The sequence below is a fragment of the Geotrypetes seraphini genome, chromosome 10 (assembly GCF_902459505.1).
Source record: "Geotrypetes seraphini chromosome 10, aGeoSer1.1, whole genome shotgun sequence".
In the NCBI taxonomy this organism is placed as follows: Eukaryota; Metazoa; Chordata; class Amphibia; order Gymnophiona; family Dermophiidae; genus Geotrypetes; species Geotrypetes seraphini.
In genome coordinates this window covers 60,879,146-60,898,358 of record NC_047093.1, presented here as the reverse complement: position 1 = coordinate 60,898,358, position 19,213 = coordinate 60,879,146, and the positions used below count along the sequence as shown (strand labels likewise).

General features: G+C 45.4%; 1 protein-coding gene across 1 annotated transcript; it reads right to left on the bottom strand.

Annotated features, from left to right (window-relative positions):
• Positions 1-78: 78 nt before the first annotated feature.
• On the bottom strand, positions 79-19,200 carry MRPS2 (mitochondrial ribosomal protein S2). The gene is made up of 4 exons (XM_033962272.1): positions 18,634-19,200; positions 18,294-18,410; positions 16,250-16,376; positions 79-761 (listed from the first exon to the last, which is right to left on the bottom strand). Exons 1-4 carry the CDS (start codon positions 18,662-18,664, stop codon positions 218-220), a joined length of 819 nt encoding a protein of 272 aa, XP_033818163.1. The 5' UTR covers positions 18,665-19,200; the 3' UTR covers positions 79-217.
• Between the last annotated feature and the right edge of the window lie 13 nt (positions 19,201-19,213).

Sequence of the window (19,213 nt, the reverse complement as noted above, 5' to 3'; positions counted from 1 at the left end):
CAAAATCTGAAAATGGACAAAAAGAGGAAAGCAAACAGTTGGTAATGGTCGTATAAATGAGAAAACATGAATGTGGGATTAGATTAACTGTAGATATGCTGTCCTTATAAAGAAAAGCATTTTGTTTTTATTAGGAATAAAGAACCTTTACAAGGGCTACCTAAATAATTACATAATGGCCAAGTCAAGCAAGCTGATCTGAATAAAGGCCACAAGATTACTGTTCATTCATTTTACTTTTCAATCCAAAAAGGATCTCCATCTGCCGCCTCTTGTCCTTTGCTCTGTTGATAGTCATTTTAAAGAGTTTGCAGTAGAGTTTCATTGAGGACGGTGTGTCATCGTTGGCAGGGACAGGGTATGTAATCAAGCTGGGATTGCAGTTTGTATCCACTATTCCCACCGTGGGGATGTTCATTTTGGCAGCATCCCGAATGGCAATGTGCTGTTCAAACACATTATTGAGAGTGCTGAGGAAGATGATCAGGTCTGGCAGTCGAACTCCTGTGTCATACTGGACATCTGCGTTGGTGAGCAGGCCTCCCTGCCAGTAGCGGGTATGGGCATATTCCCCACAGTCTTTGGCAGTGCTCTCAATCAAGTGTACAAACTGACGATTTCGACTCACAAAGAGGATCACCCCTTTGCGATAAGCAATGTGGGCTGTGAAGTTTAATGCCAGGTGTAGATGTTCTACTGTTTGTTCCAAGTCTAAAATATCTTGCTCAAGACGGCACCCAAAGATGTACGGCTCCATCAGTCTGTAAAACACAAAGGTTGCAAGAGAACAGAATGAGTCTGTGCTTGTTTAGGCAAGCAAATTTTTGCAGGCAGAATGATAAAAGACAAGAGAGGTACAGAATAAAAATGAGACACTCCTCCCCCCCTACACACAATGGGCCTAAACATGAGTAAGTTTAACTTGTAAATAGAATATTCAGGCTGTTGTCAGAGGCCAGGGTCAAGAATCTAGAATAACTGTTCCAAAAGGATTAGTCTATAAAACTATTACTAGCCAAACTGAGGACAGCCACCAGAAAACATACTAAGCGAAATTGACAAATTAGAATGATAAATCACCTGGACTGGATGGTATACATCCCAGGATGCTGAAAGAACTCAAACATGAAATTGCTGATCTGCTGTTAGTGATCTGTAACATGTCGCTAAAATTGTCTGTAGTACCTGAAGATTGGAGGGTGGCCAAAGTTGCACCAATTTTTAAAAAGGGTTCCAGGAGAGATTTGGGAAATTACAGACTGGAAACAATTATAAAAAATAAGATTGTGAAACAAGTAGATAAACATGATTTAATGGGACAGAGTCAGCATGGGTTCAGCCAAAGGAGGTCTTGCCTCACCAATTTCCTTGACTTCTTTGAAGGTGTGAATAAATATGTGGATAAAGGTGAGCTGGTTGATGTAGTGTACCTAGACTCTAGAGTTTCAGAAAGTTTTTGACAACGTTCCTTATGAGAGGCTCCTGAGAAAATTAAAGAGTCATTGGATAGGAGGCAATGTTCAGCTGTGGATTAGGAATTGGTTATCGGACAGAAAACAGAGGGTAGGTTATATGACCATTCTTCTCAATGGAGGAGGGTAAATAGTGGAGTGCCAGGGTATAAACTCTATAGGAGAGACAGAACGTACAAGAAGGGTGGAGGAATAGCGATATACATAAAAGACTCCATTCAGTCGACCAAGATGGATAAGGCGACGAGGGCGGAAGGGTTGGAATCCCTATGGCTTAAGTTACCAGGGAGAAAGGGAACTGACACCAAATTGGGACTTTACTATCGCCCACCTGGACAACCAGAAGCAAGCGAAAATGATCTAGAAGCAGAACTGAGGCAGGAATGCAAAAGCGGAAGTGTGATGGTGATGGGGGATTTCAACCACCCTGGGATAGATTGGAGTATTGGACACTCCAACAGTGCGAGGGAAACCAAGTTCCTAGAGGCTGTAAAGGATTGCTTCAAGGAACAGTTGGTCAAGGAACCAACTCGAGGAGATGCCACTCTCGACCTCATCCTCAACGGACTAGGGGGACCCGCCAAGGAGGTGGTAGTAGTAGGGCCACTAGGAAACAGCGATCACAATATGATCCAGTATAAATTAGAAGTAGGAACATCAAAAGTAAAGAGAACCACAGCGACAGCACTCAACTTTAGAAAAGGAAACTACAATGCTATGAGAAAAATGGTAAAAAAGAAACTCAGAAACAGCTCACGGAAAATGGAGACCGTAGAGGAAGCCTGGTCCCTACTCAAGGACACAGTGCAAAAAGCGCAAAACCTGTACGTCCCCAGGTTTAGGAAAGGGTGCAAACAAAATTAAAAAAAAAAACCAGTATGGATAACAAAGGAAGTGAAGAAGGCAGTAGGAGACAAGAAAACATCGTTTAGAAAGTGGAAGAAGGACCAAACTGAAGAAAACCAGTACGTGAAGGGGAAACAACCAGCGAGGGAGGAAGTGGGACCGTTGGATGATGGAGACAGAAAGGGAGTGATAAAGGAGGAAAAAGAGGTAGTGGACAGGTTAAACAAGTTCTTCTCGTCGGTCTTCACGAGCGAAGACACATCCAATATACCAGAACCCGAGGAAATCATAAGTGGGGATCAAGATGAAAAGCGGGAGCGAATAGAGGTAAGTCATGAGGACGTCCTACGACAGATAGATAGATTGAAAAGCGACAAATCACCGGGCCCAGACGAAATCCACCCACGAGTGCTAAAAGAACTGAGAAAAGAAATAGCGGAAACACTCCGGCAATTATGTAACCTATCTTTGAAAACTGGGGAGATCCCGGAGGACTGGAAAATAGCAAATGTCATGCCTATCTTTAAGAAGGGATCGAGAGGTGACCCGGGAAACTACAGGCCGGTGAGCTTGACTTCGGTTCCGAGAAAGATGATGGAAGTGCTGATCAAGGACAGCATCTGCGAGCACATAGAAAAAAATGGGCAGCTGAGGGCGAGCCAGCATGGCTTCTGCAAGGGAAGGTCATGCCTCACAAACTTACTACACTTCTTTGAGGGAATAAACAGCCAGATGGACAAAGGGGAAAACATAGACATCAACTACCTCGACTTCCAAAAAGCCTTCGACAAAGTACCCCACGAACGGCTGCTTAAGAAGCTGTGGAACCATGGGGTGGAGGGGGATGTACACCGATGGATTAAACACTGGTTGGCGGGCAGAAAACAGAGGGTTGGAGTAAAGGGCCAATACTCAGACTGGCAATGGGTCACGAGCGGAGTTCCACAGGAGTCGGTGTTGGGACCGCTCCTGTTTAACATATTTATAAACGATCTGGAGACGGGGACGAAATGTGAGGTTATTAAATTTGCGGATGACACCAAACTCTGCAGCAGGGTTAGAACCACGGAAGACTGTGAAGACCTGCAAAGGGACCTAACGAAGCTAGAAGAGTGGGCGAAAAAATGGCAGATGTGTTTTAATATAGAGAAATGCAAGGTCATGCATATTGGGAAAAAGAACCCGATGTTCAGCTATGCAATGGGGGGATCATTGCTAGGGGTAAGCAACCTCGAAAGAGATCTAGGTGTGCTGGTGGATACAACAATGAAAGCATCAGCACAATGTGCGACGGCTTCAAAGAAAGCCAATAGAATGCAGGGTATTATCAGGAAGGGTATCACGACCAGGACGAAGGAAGTCATCATGCCACTGTATCGTGCTATGGTGCGCCCGCATCTGGAGTACTGTGTCCAGTATTGGTCGCCGTACCTCAAGAAGGACATGGCAATACTTGAGGGGGTCCAGAGAAGAGCGACGAAAATGATAAGAGGTATGGAAAACTTGTCATATGCCGACAGGCTGGAAAAGCTGGGGCTGTTCTCCCTGGAAAAGCGGAGACTTAGAGGAGACATGATAGAAACTTTTAAGATCCTGAAAGGCATAGATAAGGTTGATAGGGATAGATTCTTCAGACTGTGAGGAACAACAAGTACAAGGGGGCACTTGGAGAAACTGAAAGGGGACAGGTTTAAAACCAATGCCAGGAAGTTCTTCTTCACCCAGAGAGTGGTGGACACATGGAACGCACTCCCGGAAGCTGTGATTGAACAGAACACAATACAGGGATTCAAAGTGGGTTTGGATAAATTACTGAAGGAGAAGGGGATTAAGAGGTACAGATAGAAGTAGTGATAGGTTATAGGATGAGTTCAGGGACCACTGACAGGTCATGGACCTGATGGGCCGCCGCGGGTGCGGACTGCTGGACGCGATAGACCTCTGGTCTGACCCAGCGGAGGCAACTTCTTATGTTCTTATCTGTTCTGGGACCAATGCTATTTAACATATTTATAAATAACCTGGAAATTGGAATGATGAGGTGATTAAATTTGCAGATGGCACTAAAATGGTCAAAGTTATTAAAATGCAAGCAGACTGTGAAAAATTGGAAGACTGGCCATCCAAATGGCAGATGAAATTTAGGGCCTGTTTTACAAAGCCACACGACAATAGCCCCAAATCCCTTTAAATCTCTATGGGTTTCGGGGCCGTTACCGTGCTGCAGCTGCTAGCACAACTTTGTAAAACAGGCTCTTAGTGTGGACAAATGCAAAGTGAGGCACACTGGGAATAGCCCAAATCATAGTTACCAAATGCTAGGGTCCACCTTGGGGGTCAGCGCCCAAGAAAAAGATCTGGGTGTCAATGCTGAAATTTTCCACCCAATGTGTGGCAGTGGCCAAAAAAACAAACAAGATACTAGGAATTATTAGAAAAGAGATGATAAACAAGACTAAGAATGTTATAATGCCTCTGTATATCTCCATGGTGTGACCATTCAATTCTGGTCACCTTAACATAAGAACATAAGAATAGCCTTACTGGGTCAGACCAATGGCCCATCAAGCCCAGTAGCCCGTTCTCACGTTGGTCAATCCAGGTCACTAGTACCTGGCCAAAACCCAAGTAGCAATATTCCATGCTACCGATCCAGGACAAGCAGTGGCTTCCCCCATATCTTTGTCAATAACAATGGACTTTTCCTCCAGAAACTTGTCCAAACCTTTCATAAAACCAGCTACCACATAAAACCGCTCTTACCACATCCTCTGGCAACGCGTTCCAGAGCTTAACTATTCTGAGTGAAAAAATTTTTTCCTCCTATTGGTTTTAAAAGTATTTCCCTGTAACTTCATCGAGTGTCCCCTAGTCTTTGTAATTTTTAACAGAGTGAAAAAACAATCCACTTTTACCTGTTCTACTCCACTCAGGATTTTGTAGACTTCAATCATATCTCCCCTCAGCCGTCTCTTTTCCAAGCTAAAGAGCCCTAATCCTTTTAGTCTTTCCTCATATGAAAGGAGTTTTATCCCCTTTACCATCTTGGTCGCACTTCTTTGAACCTTTTCTAGTGGCACTATATCTTTCTTGCGATAAGGAGACCAGAATTGAATGCAATACTCCAGATGAGGTCACACCATGGAGCGATACAGGAGCATTATAACACTCTTAGTCTTGTTAACCATCCCTTTTTTCATAATTCCTAGCATCCTGTTTGCTTTTTTGGCTGCCACTGCACATTGGGCGAAAGGTTTCATCGTATTGTCTACGATGATACCCAGATCTTTTTCTTGGGCACTAATCCTGAAGGTGGACCCTAGAATTCGGTAACTGTGATTCAGGTTATTCTTCTCAATGTGCATCACTTTCCATTTTGCACTTTGCATTTGTCCACATTAAATTTCATCTGCCTTATCTCAAAAAAAATATAACAGAACTAGGAAAGGGTCGCAGATGAGCGACCAAGATGATAAAGAGGATGGAACTCATCTTACATGAGGAAAGACATAAGAGGTTAGGGCTCTTCAGACTGGAAAAGAGACGGCTGAGGGGGAGATATAACTGAAGTCTACAAAATCCTGAGTGGTGTAGAATGTATACAGGTGGATCGATTTTTTACTCCATCCAAAGTTACAAAGACTAGGAGAAACTCAAAATTACAGGGAGATAAAACCAGTAAGAAGAAATATTTTTTTTCACTCAGAGAATAGTTAAGCTCTGGAACATATTGCCAGAGGATGTGGTAAGAGCAATTAACATAGCTGGTTTTAAGAAAGATTTGGACAAGTTCCTGGAGGAAAAATCCATAGTCTGCTATTGAGACAGACAGAGGGAAGCCACTGCTTGCCTTGGATCAATACCATGGAATGTTGCTACTATATGGGTTTTTGCCAGGTACTTGTGATCTGGACTGGCCAACATGAAGACGGGATACTGGGCTAGATGGACCACTGGTCTGACCCAGTAAGGCTATTCTTATGTTCTTATTCCTGGAGTGGGCAGGAAGAAATGGATCTATTCTTCAGGTCTGTCAGGTACTTTCTAGTAATCCAGATTGACACTATCACAAGTCCTTTGGTCTGACCAAGATTGGCACATATGTTCTTATCGTATGATCTCAAATGTTATAATCTATGATGTACAGTAATAGATATTGTTTGGACAATTTCCAACAAATATTACTACAAAAAAAAAAAGATAATTAAATTATCAGAAAGGGACAAACAGTTTCAGTTATAAGCAATCGATCCAGCATTTGTCCTCGATCCAGAGAGCTGGATCGAGGACATATGCTAGATGTAATTTACTTGGATTTCAGCAAAGCCTTTGATACAGTTCCTCATAGGAGGCTGTTGAACAAACTTGAAGGGCTGAAGTTAGGACCCAAAGTGGTGAACTGGGTTAGAAACTGGCTGTCGGACAGACGCCAGAGGGTGGTGGTTAATGGAAGTCGCTCGAAGGAAGGAAAGGTGACTAGTGGAGTCCCTCAGGGTTCGGTGCTGGGGCCAATCCTGTTCAATATGTATGTAAGTGACATTGCTGAAGGGTTAGAAGGAAAAGTGTGCCTTTTTGCAGATGATACCAAGATTTGTAACAGAGTAGACACCAAAGAGGGAGTGGAGAATATGAAAAAGGATCTGCAAAAGTTAGAGGAATGGTCTAATGCCTGGCAACTAAAATTCAATGCAAAGAAATGCAGAGTAATGCATTTGGGGATTAATAATAGGAAGGAACCGTATATGCTGGGAGGAGAGAAGCTGATATGCACGGACGGGGAGAGGGACCTTGGGGTGATAGTGTCCGAAGATCTAAAGGCGAAAAAACAGTGTGACAAGGCAGTGGCTGCTGCCAGAAGGATTCTGAGCTGTATAAAGAGAGGCGTAGTCAGTAGAAGGAAGAAGGTGTTGATGCCCCTGTACAGGTCATTGGTGAGGCCCCACTTGGAGTATTATGTTCAGTTTTGGAGACCGTATCTGGCGAAAGACGTAAGAAGACTTGAGGCGGTCCAGAGGAGGGCGACGAAAATGATAGGAGGCTTGCGCCAGAAGACGTATGAGGAGAGACTGGAAGCCCTGAATATGTATAGAAAAATAAAGTTATTATTATTATTATTATACCCTAGAGGAAAGGAGAGACAGGGGAGATATGATTCAGACGTTCAAATACTTAAAGGGTATTAATGTAGAACAAAATATTTTCCAGAGAAAGGAAAATGGTAAAACCAGAGGACATAATTTGAGGTTGAGGGGTGGTAGATTCAGGGGCAATGTTAGGAAATTCTACTTTACAGAGAGGGTGGTGGATGCCTGGAATGCGCTCCCGAGAGAGGTGGTGGAGAGTAAAACTGTGACTGAGTTCAAAGAAGCGTGGGATGAACACAGAAGATTTAGAATCAGAAAATAATATTAAATATTGAACTAGGCCAGTTACTGGGCAGACTTGCACGGTCTGTGTCTGTGTATGGCCGTTTGGTGGAGGATGGGCAGGGGAGGGCTTCAATGGCTGGGAGGGTGTAGATGGGCTGGAGTAAGTCTTAACAGAGATTTCAGCAGTTGGAACCCAAGCATAGTACCAGGTAAAGTTTTGGATTCTTGCCCAGAAATAGCTAAGAAGGAAAAAAAAAAAAAAATTAAATTGAATCAGGTTGGGCAGACTGGATGGACCATTCGGGTCTTTATCTGCCGTCATCTACTATGTATGTTACTATGTATGTGTAAACCAAATATTGAAGAACTCAGCTGTGCTAAAGGATAACTACACAAATTACCACCTAATAACTTTGCTCACTTATCTGCATTGCCCTTATTGGGAATCTGTTCGGGTTCAATTAGACATATATTTTGCATAACAGGGTAATGGGCGACTGGCAAAACTGATTTTGTCAAGGACATGGTTACTGAATCCTTGATGGTTTCATTAATGTACAGTAGTACCTTGGATTACGAGTATAATCCGTTCCAGGAGCATGCTCGTAATCCAAAATGCTTGTTTATCAAAGCGAGTTTCCCCATAGGAAATAATGGAAACTCGCTTTGATGCGTTCCCCCTCCCCCCCGAGAACCGGCATTGCTCCCCTCAAAGGCCCCCCCTTGCAATCAGACACCCCCCCTGCGATCCGGCACCCCCCCTGCCTAGAACCGGCACCCCCCCGCCACGATCCAACCTCCCCCCCGACACGATTGGGCACCCCCCCAGACACGATCCTACATCCCCCCCGACACAATTGGGCACCCCCCGCCGCTTCTTACCCTCATCTGGACACTCTAGAAAGCACAGTTACTTACCGTAACAGGTGTTATCCAGGGACAGCAGGCAGATATTCTTGACTGATGGGTGACGGCACCGACGGAGCCCTGGTACGGACAATTTTAGAGTGATTGCACTCTAAGAACTTGGAAAGGCCGCATCTCCTGCCCGACAGAGGCGCGCGGTCCCCAGTTATGATAAGCCAGCTAAGAAGCCAACCCGGAGAGGTGGGAGGGACGCAAGAATATCTGCCTGCTGTCCCTGGATAACACCTGTTACGGTAAGTAACTGTGCTTTATCCCAGGACAAGCAGGCAGCATATTCTTGACTGATGGGTGACCTCCAAGCTAACAAAAAGAGGGATGGAGGGAAGGTTGGCCATTAGGAAAACAAATTTTGCAAAACAGATTGGCCGAAGTGTCCATCCCGTCTGGAGAATGCATCCAGACAATAATGAGATGTAAAAGTATGAACTGAGGACCAAGTGGCAGCTTTGCAGATTTCCTCAATAGGAGTGGAACGGAGGAAAGCTTCAGATGCTGCCATTGCTCGGACTCTATGGGCCATGACAGAACCTTCCAGTGTCAGTCCGGTCTGAGCATAACAGAATGAAATGCATGCTGCCAGCCAATTAGACAACGTACGTTTAGAAACAGGACGTCCCAATTTATTCGGATCAAAGGACAGAAAGAGTTGGGGAACTGATCTGTGGGGTTTCGTACGCTCTAGATAGTAAGCTAGAGCCCTCTTACAATCCAAAGTATGTAGAGCCTGTTCCCAGAATGAGAATGAGGTTTCGGAAAGAAGACAGGCAGAACAATGGATTGGTTGAGATGGAATTCAGAGACAACCTTAGGGAGAAACTTTGGATGTGTACGCAGAACCACCTTGTCATGATGAAAGACCGTAAAAGGTGGATCTGCAACTAGTGCATGTAGCTCACTGACCCTCCTGGCAGAGGTAAGAGCAATAAGGAAAAGTACCTTCCAAGTGAGAAACTTGAAAGGAGAGGTAGCCAAAGGTTCAAATTAAGGCTTCATTAAGGCGGAAAGAACCACATTGAGATCCCAGATAACAGGAGGGGCTTTAAGAGGTGGTTTCACATTGAAAAGACCCCGCATGAACCTGGACACTAGGGGATGAGCTGAGAGAAGTTTTCCATGGACCGGCTCATGAAAAGCAGCAATGGCACTGAGGTGGACTCTGATGGAAGAAGACTTAAGGCCAGAGTCAGACAAAGAAAGCAAATAATCCAACAATGTCTCCACTGCCAGGGAAATGGGATCAAGATGATGAAGAAGACACCAGGAAGAAAATCGTGTCCACTTCTGATGGTAACATTGCAGAGTGGCTGGTTTCCTGGAGGCATCTAGAAAGGAACGAACAGGCTGAGACAAAAGAGTATCATGAGAGGTCAGCCCGAGAGATACCAAGCTGTCAGGTGCAGAGACTGGAGGTTGGGATGTAGAAGGGTCTCCTGATGCTGTGTAAGCAGAGAAGGAAACAGTGGAAGAAGAAAAGGTTCCCTGGAACTGAGTTGAAGTAGAAGGGAGAACCAATGTTGCCTGGACCACCTCGGAGCAATCAGAATCATGGTGGCTCGTTCCCTCTTGAGCTTGAACAAGGCTCTCAACATGAGAGGCAGAGGAGGGAAAGCGTACAGGAACAGATTGGACCAGTCGAGGAGAAATGCATCCGCTGCCAGACGGTGAGGAGAGTAGAGTCTGGAGCAGAATAGGGGCAGCTGGTGATTGTGAGGAGCTGCAAAGAGGTCTATCTGAGGAGTGCCCCATTGAGCGAAGATAGACTGTAGAGTGAAAGGATCGAGTGTCCACTCGTGAGGCTGGAGAATTCTGCTGAGATTGTCCGCTAAGGAATTCTTTTCTCCCTGAATGTAGATAGCTTTCAGGAATAGATGGTGATTTATGGCCCAAGTCCAGATCTTCTGGGCTTCCTGGCACAAGAGGTGAGAGCCCGTCCCACCCTGCTTGTTGATGTAGTACATCGCAACTTGATTGTCTGTGCACAGCAGGAGAACTTGAGGAAAGAGAAGATGTTGGAAGGCCTTGAGGGCATAAAACATCGCTCTGAGTTCCAGGAAATTGATGTGATGCTTCTTTTCCTGGGCTGTCCAAAGGCCTTGAGTTTGGAACTCGTTCAAATGAGCTCCCCAGGCATAAGGGGAGGCGTTGGTGGTGATGACTAGTTGATGAGGAGGTAGATGGAGCAGAAGACCTCTGGAGAGATTTGAGGATATCAATCACCATTGTAGAGACTGACGAAGAGATGATGTGACAGATATGTGACGTGAGCAAGGATCCATCCCTTGGGACCACTGAGTAGCTAGGGTCCATTGAGGAGTGCGCAGGTGAAGACGTGCGAAGGGTGTGACATGAACTGTGGAGGCCATGTGACCCAAGAGTATCATCATTTGCTTGGCAGAGATGGAAAGTTGTAGAAGCACCTGCTGACACAGATATTGAAGCGTTTGAAGACGGTTGGATGGCAGGAACGCTCTCATGAGGACTGTATCCAAGACAGCTCCGATGAATTGAAGTTTCTGAGTGGGGATGAGATGAGATTTGGGTAGATTGATCTCGAACCCCAGAAGTTGAAGAAATCTGATGGTTTGGTTGGTGGCCAGGAGAACAGTCTGAGATGAATTGGCCTTGATTAACCAGTCGTCCAGGTAAGGAAAGACCTGAAGGTGGTGAGATCGTAGAAAGGCAGCCACCACAATCAGACATTTGGTGAACACTCTTGGAGAGGAGGCAAGACCGAAGGGAAGCACCTTGTATTGGTAATGACAACGATTGATCATGAAGCGTAGGTACTGTCTGGAAGCCAGATTGACCGGTATATGAGTGTAAGCTTCTTTGAAATCGAGGGAACATAGCCAGTCGCCTTGATTGAGAAGAGGGTAAAGAGTGGCCAGAGAAAGCATTTTGAATTTCTCTTTTACCAAGCATTTGTTGAGATCGCGAAGATCTAGAATGGGTCTTAGATCTCCTGTCTTTTTGGGGACTAGAAAATAACGGGAGTAGAATCCCTGCCCTCTCTGATCTAGAGGAACTTCCTCTATAGCGTTCAGAAGGAGGAGGGATTGAACCTCTTGAAGAAGGAGGGAAGACCGAGGAGTGTTGAAAGCAGACTCTCTTGGCAGACTTTGGACAGGAGGTGTCTGAAAGTTGAGAGAGTAGCCGTGGCGGATGATGTTGAGGACCCACAGGTCCGAGGTGATGATTTCCCAACGGCTTATGAAATGTATAAGGCGTCCTCCTATGGGCTGTGGAAGATGAGTAGAAGGAGGAAGATTGGCTATGTCCAGGAGAACCAAGTCAAAAGGGTTGAGTAGGTTTTTGTGAAGGGGGAGGTTTCACCTGCTGCTGTTGCTGAGCCTGTCTAGCAGCTGGTCTTTGTTGTCTCTGACGTCTAGGCTGCTGTGTAGTCTGTGGCAGAGGACAAGCCACAAATCTTCGTTGGTAGGCCGAGTGCTGACGAAAAGGCCTGGTAGGTGGAGTTGCTTTCTTAGTTTTAAGAAGAGTGTCCCACCGAGTTTCATGAGCCGAGAGCTTTTGAGTAGTGGAATCCATGGAATCTCCAAACAGCTCATCCCCCAAACAAGGTGCGTTGGCTAGCCGGTCCTGATGATTGACATCGAGTTCGGAAACTCGAAGCCAGGCTAGCCGTCGCATGGCTACTGACATAGCTGTGGCTCTGGAGGTCAGTTCAAAAGTGTCATAGATTGATCTGACCATGAACTTACGAAACTGCAAAAGAGAGGAACAAGTTTGGTGAAAAACAGATTTCTTCCGGTCAGGGAGATATTTCTCGAAAAGAGCCAGATTTTGTATAAGCTGCTTTAGATAGAATGAGAAATGGAATGCGTAATTTCCTGACCGGTTGGCCAACATCACATTCTGATACAGCCTTTTTCCAAATTTGTCCATGGATTTACCCTCTCTGCCAGGAGGGACTGAAGCGTACACACTAGCCCCCTTAGACTTTTTGAGTGTGGACTCAACTAAAAGGGACTCATGAGGTAGTTGGGGCTTGTCAAACCCAGGAATAGGAATGACTTTATACAAAGAGTCCAACTTGCGGGGAGCTTCAGGTACAGTTAAAGGGGATTCTAAATTTTTATAAAAGGTCTCTCTCAAGATGTCATGGAGAGGTAACTTGAGATATTCCTTTGGAGGCTGGTCAAAATCCAGAGCATCTAGAAAAGCTTTGGATTTCTTTGACTCAGCCTCCAAGGGGATGGAGAGAGAATCACACATTTCCTTCAAAAAGGAAGAAAAAGAGGACACATCTGGTCTAGAGGAAGGTCCCAAAGCAGAAGGGTCCTCGTCACCAGAGGAGCATTCCCCTTCAGAAAGAAGAGGATCCTCTGAATCACCCCACAAATCAGGATCTCGAACTTGAAAACTCCGGTCCCGAGATTCTGGTGTAGAGGGTTCTAGGTGACGAGATTTGCGAAGCGATTTCCCTGACCTGATCGACTCGGTACCGGGAGATGTCACTGGATGCACCGGAGCCGAAGTCTGTACAGCCTGATGGTGAGCTCTCGGCTCCGGTGCAAGAACCGGCATGGAGACCGAGGAAGCAGATTGTACCGGTACCGACAAAGTGGAAGCGGATAAAATAGGGCGTTCCACTGTCGGTACCGGTGGCTCAGACCGGACCGGGACCGGAAGGCTCGGTGCCAAGAGTGACGGAAGAAGGTGTTGCAACTGTTCTTTAAGCTGCACTTGCAGAACAGCAGCTATACGCTCTTCGAGTGAGGGCACCGGTACCGCCTTTTTCTTCTGCGGTACCTGCGGTGCTGCTCTACGCCCCGAGGATGAGGAACCCGATGTCGAGGGGCTCACCTCTATTGGGGCGGAGCGCTTCCGTGGGCGCCTCGAGGTCGGCAGGATTAGGCTCGCTGCCACCGAGACCGGAGGACGCTCCAACGGGGAAGGCTTCTTAGCCGGCTTACCTGAAGGAGTCGACGCCGACGCGGTATCGCGTGGCGTCGATGATGTGGGTACCGACTGCGCCGGAGCCGATGTCTGTGCCGGTGTCGTAGAGTCAGACATTTCGGCACCAAAAAGCAATCTCTGTTGGATTTGACGATTTTTCAGAGTTCGCTTTTTTAAAGTCGCACAGCGGGTGCAGGTAGACGCTCGATGGTCGGGACCAAGACACTGTAGACACCAATTATGTGGGTCAGTGAGTGAAATTGGTCGTGCACACCGCTGGCACTTCTTGAACCCGGGTTGAGGGGGCATGAATGTAAAAACGGCTTCAGCCAAATCGAAGGCCGAGGCCTCGATGGTGGCAAAAGGCCCCGCCGGGGCGAATTCGAAAAAAGAAGAAAAAAAAACAAATGTTTTTTTGGGTTTTTTTTAAAGAAAAGAAAATAAAGAAAAAAGGAAGGAAACAATATTTCCTTCACGAGTTTACGCGAGCGGGAAGAAACAAAAAGATTTTCTCACAACGGCCGTTGAGAGAAACGCGTCTTCTTAGCTCCGCGGAAACTAAGAAACTGGGGACCGCGTGCCTCTGTCGGGCGGGAAGGCACTCGCGCGTGCGCGGTGCGGCCTACCAGAACTTTCCAAGTTCTTAGAGTGCAATCACTCTAAAATTGTCCGTACCGGGGCTCCGTCGGTGCCGTCACCCATCAGTCAAGAATATGCTGCCTGCTTGTCCTGGGATAATATCGGACTCCTCGTCTGTTGGGCCTTGAGCATGCTCAGATGCTCAAGGCCCAGCAGACGAGGGCCGATCTTCAAGTGTCCAGATGAGAGTAAGAAGCGGCGGGGGGTGCCCAGTTGTGTCGGGGGGGGGGGGGGGTCGGATCGTGGCGGGGGGGTGCCGGATCGAGGCAGGGGGGGTGCCGGATCGCAGGGGGGGGGTGCTGGATTGCGGGGGTGGGGTGGGGGGGGTGCTCGTAAATCTAGCCATGCTCGGTTTCCGAGGCACTGATTTTGCAAATGTTTTGCTCGTCTTGCAAAACACTCGCAAACCGTTGCACTCGTAAACTGAGGTACCACTGTTTATTAGAACTACAACATTTTTGTTTATTGATATAACAGCAGCATTTCATGTAGTCAATCATCAAATACTGACATGTTTCACTGATACTGGAAGTAGAGATACAGCATTAAACTTTGTTTATGTCCTATAAGAAAGAATGCAAACTATGGGCTCCTTTTTTTAAGCCGCGCTAGCGGGGTTAATGCGTGCGACGTTTCATCATGCGCTAACCCCTGCGCTGGCCAAAAACTACCGCCTGCTCAAGAAAAGGCGGTAGTGGCTAGCATGGCCGGCGGTTTAACGCGTGCTATTACGCACTTTAAACCGCTAGCACGGCTTGATAAAAGGAGCTTTATGTCTACACACACTAAAAGATATTCCTTGGTGCAGTTTAGATAAGTTGAACATTGGTGTGCTCCTTTATCAGACACCCTATTTTAATATTTACATGATTCCATTGTGTAATTTAGCAGAGATTGGAATTTTATCCAATTTATGCTGATATCATCTGGTTGGTTACACATTTTTCTGTGTTTCAGGAACTCCAAAGTGCAGAATAGTAGAGAGATTTACTATGATTAGAGGATGGTTTTCAATAAGTGAATTGGCTATTAAAGACAAAGTACTATATGCACTAAAGTTAGTGCTAAACCTGTTTTCACAGCTTTAGCGATGATCGCTTTTACCGACCCAATGCACAAAACATCCTGCCACGTGTTTTTCCCCCTCAATCGCCCATTTTCCAATCTGGCCATGCAAATTAGCTAAAACCCCATGCAAAGTAGCCAAGCGATTGATGCACTAACATCACTTGGCTATTAAATATATATATATATATATATATATAGGGTTTTTTCACTGACAGGTCTGCCTGGTTTTTTTTTTTCAGATATGTTGCGTGTATCTGTCTCATTAAAAAAAAAAAAGAAAAGAAAATAAGTCCTCCACCGCTGATGACGGCCCTCCCAATGACCCCCGACAAACGCTGGACGAGACAATTTTTTTTTTAATGGGACAGATTGTGCGTGTGTAACATACACATACCTGTGATATTAAAAAAAAAAGAAGAAGCCCTAACAACAGTGACAGGATGCTGCTTCCCTTGTCACTGCTGTTAGGGCTCCTGCTGGAGAATCGGTATCTTTAGTGCATCTAGCCCAAATAAGAGAGAGAGAGATGCCTGGTGCAGCGATAAAATAAAATCTGGAGAAAAAAGGCTCCTAAGGGAAGGATCCACCGGAGCCATCCTTTGTCACTGCAAAGGGACAACTTCTCAGACCTGCTAGGAATTAAGAAATACTACTACTTCTACTACAGCTGTACAGTGCCTTTACAGGGCAGAGTTCACAATTCTGAAGTTTATTTCCACCTGCTGGTCCTTCATAGGTTTTTGGAGTGATCTGATGTGAATGATAAGGAAACTGATTTTTAAAAGTTTTCTAAAATGATGAAAGCTTATTTGTTTCTATCTACTTTTCACTGTACAATTTGAAGTTTCATTTTATTTTTTGTGTTTTTGTTATTTTGTATTTTATAATGTTTTAAGTTAAAAGCAAAGAAAAAAGCCTATAGTAAATTTTATTATGTCTGTTGCTTTGTAAACTACCCAGATGTGCAACAATGGGCAGATAGAAATTTAATAATAGTTATACAAAACATACCTGTGGCGACAACCTTTTTTGTGTCCCAAGTGCACACTGGCATCAAACAGCTCTTTAAGAGAGAACAGCTCTTTCAAATTGAAAAAATCTGGGTATTTAAGAGGTTCCGTTAAAATCTTAGACAGATCTGGAAAACAAAATCATAAAAAGTTCTGCAAAAATAAATCCTTTTCTCTAAAACATGATTAACAAAGACTTTAGATTTTGCTTACAGAATAACAGAATTATAGCAATAATAAATTAATTTGGAAACCTAATGGAGTACTGCACCATAGCTGACTCACACAGTTCGATAATTGTGAATAAATTCAACCCCCATAGTATTTGTTCAAGGCAGGTTACAATACAAGATATAAATATAAGCAATACAAATACCAGGTAGAACAAAAGCAACCAAATTAAAAACAACTAAAAAAGAATGCCTAGAGAAACCTCTTATGACTACAAAACAAATTAAATTGAATCCACTTACACCCATATAACTAACTTTGTATTTCTAGGCCCAAGAACCAAACCCTGTTCAAAAAGCTAGGGCTCCTTTTATCAAGGTGCGGTAGGCGGTTAACACGCGGAATACTGCGCGTTCAACTGCCTGCTGCGCTAGTCGCTAACGCCTCCATTGACAAGGTGTTAGGTTTTTGGCTTGCTGCGGGGGTTAGCGCGTGATGAAATGTCCAAAGCGCTAACCCCCGTAGCGCACCTTGATAAAAGGAGCCCCTAGATTTTTACTTTCTTTCCAAAGGTGGCAAATTGGTTAAAGCTACAGCTCAGTACCCTGAGGCTGTGGATTCAAACCCATGCTTCTTCTTGTGACCCTGAGCAAGTCACTTAGGGCTAGATTCACTAACATTCTGCAACTAATAATATTCTAATGGGGGTGATCGGAGGAATGCCCCCATCCGCTGACACAGATCGCTAGTGTGCGATCCTAACGCATGCACAAACCATCTGTTTTCTCTGTAGATGGTCTGCACATGCGTTCGTGTTTGCTGCGTTTTTAATTTTTTTGGGGCCTCGACTCTCCTGCAAGTTGTTTTGAAGGGCGACCCCCGGCGGCAGCAGCCTCTTAAGGCTAAAACTCACTGGCCCTGACTCTCCTGCTCTCTGCCTCCTTCCCTGCAGTGCGAGCCCGCAGGTTTAAAGGGGGGTTGCACTGCATAAGCAGCCAGATCGGGTAGCAGAGAGCAGGGCAGCAATGGAGCTAGAGAGTGGGAAAGGACACTTGCGAGTGGTCCCCAGCAGTCTCCAGTCGCTTCTTGGGTTGATCGGCCAGCCCAGTCAGTTTGCAAAATTTGTTTAGTGAATCACTCCCTGCCTACTTTGCATGCCGTTTCCCTCATTTGCATGTGCAGATCGGAATTGGATCGACAGAGAGGTAAGTGAATCGGACTGGAGTAAAATCGGGTCGCAAAGGGATCACAAACCAATCAGTACATGATCGGTTTGTGTTGTGAATCTAGCCCTTAATCCCCCAATTCCCCAGGTACAATAGACAGATTGTGAGCCCACAAGGATAGGCAAGGAAACATGCTTGAGTACCTGAATAAATTAATGTAAACTGTTCTGAGCTCCCCTGGGAGAACAGTATAAAAACTGAATGAATACAAAAATTACTTTCTAGCTAGCATAGAGGATTGCAAAGTTCAGCCTACTAAGATACAGCAGCCAAAATAACTTATAAGGTAGTTATTTTTTTCAGAAATCTTGAGGTGCGAGTGTGTGTGTGTATATATATATATATATATATAGTATTGGGGTGCGTGTGTGTGTGTGTATAGTAGAGCTGCTCTCCAGGCCCCATTCCCCCCCACACCTTTTATGAGCTAGCCACAAAACTTAGCTCTGTAGGGCTTTGGGGCAGGGCCGAGATAGTAACAAACCCTCAACCAAGGGTAAGGGCCCACAAAATGTCCCTACGTGCAGTGGCCTTCTTAATTCCACCCCTATGGTAACATGGGCTCCATAAACTGAAATAATAATATTACCCGGCAGCCATAAAAAAAAGTTGCTTTATTTTCCCCCAAAGGTAGCAAGTCATTCTTACCGCTCGGGTCCGTTTGCTGGTTGTCTTGCACCGATACAGCAATAGAACCATAAAGCCTAGAGCTGGGCTGGAAGGAGGCACCCCTCAGGGAAAGAGTGAAGCCAAGCCTAGGCACCACTGCAATGCAGGAAAAAAGAAAAGGGCCACTGTATCACTATTTTTTTCTCAATCACATTATTATCCTTTGTTTGCCAGCATTCTAGAGCCAAATAAAAAGGAATACTATGCACTCATCTGCTAAAACTTGAACTATTGCCAACACAAACTTTCCTGCTGCTAACTGCCGTCAGTTTCTATGACCCCCACCACCTCTCGCATCAGACCGGATGACAAAACTCACCGATCCGTACCGCTCTCGGGATTACAGCCATACTCGCCGTTCTCTCCGGAAGGTGACTTGCTGTTGACGCTGTGCAGAGAGAGAGAGGGAGGGCACCTTCCGGACCGATAGGGCTGTCTGTACAGCAGTGCCATCTGCTGTAGCTCCGGCTTCATTGCAGCTCGCCTGCTCGGAGGAGCTGTACTACACTTTCATTTCTTAAAGTTTTCTTTCTTTCGTTCTTTTTTATGGGTGGGGGAAGGCCTTTTTCTAGATTTACCCACTGTGTAACAATATGGGAAGTGTGAGAACTAGCGAGCAGCAGGCTTTATTCCAGAACCAGACAGACTGTACTGGAGTGGAGGAGTAGCCTTTTGACCTAAGAACCAGAGAACTGGGCTCAATTCCCACTGCAATTCCTTGTGGTTCCGGGCAAGTCACTTATTGTTCCGTTACCAGAGGTACGAAATAAGTACCTATATATAATATGTAAACCCTTTTAAACGGTAACCACAGAAAGGCGGTATATCAAATCGCAACCCTTTCCCTACTGTATTGCCGGAACACGGTAAAACCAGGATTTGCAGGATTCTCAGGATCT

What these genes read in the sequence shown, in the direction of transcription:
- MRPS2 (XM_033962272.1), bottom strand. Translation starts at nt 18,664, where the DNA reads ATGGCTGTAATCCCGAGAGCGGTACGGATCG. An exon ending in CCCGAGAGCGGTACGGATCG is followed by an intron (nt 18,411 to 18,633) that starts GTGAGTTTTGTC and finishes CCTGCATTGCAG; the next exon opens with TGGTGCCTAGGCTTGGCTTC. An exon ending in AAAAAAGGTTGTCGCCACAG is followed by an intron (nt 762 to 16,249) that starts GTATGTTTTGTA and finishes TGTGTTTTACAG; the next exon opens with ACTGATGGAGCCGTACATCT.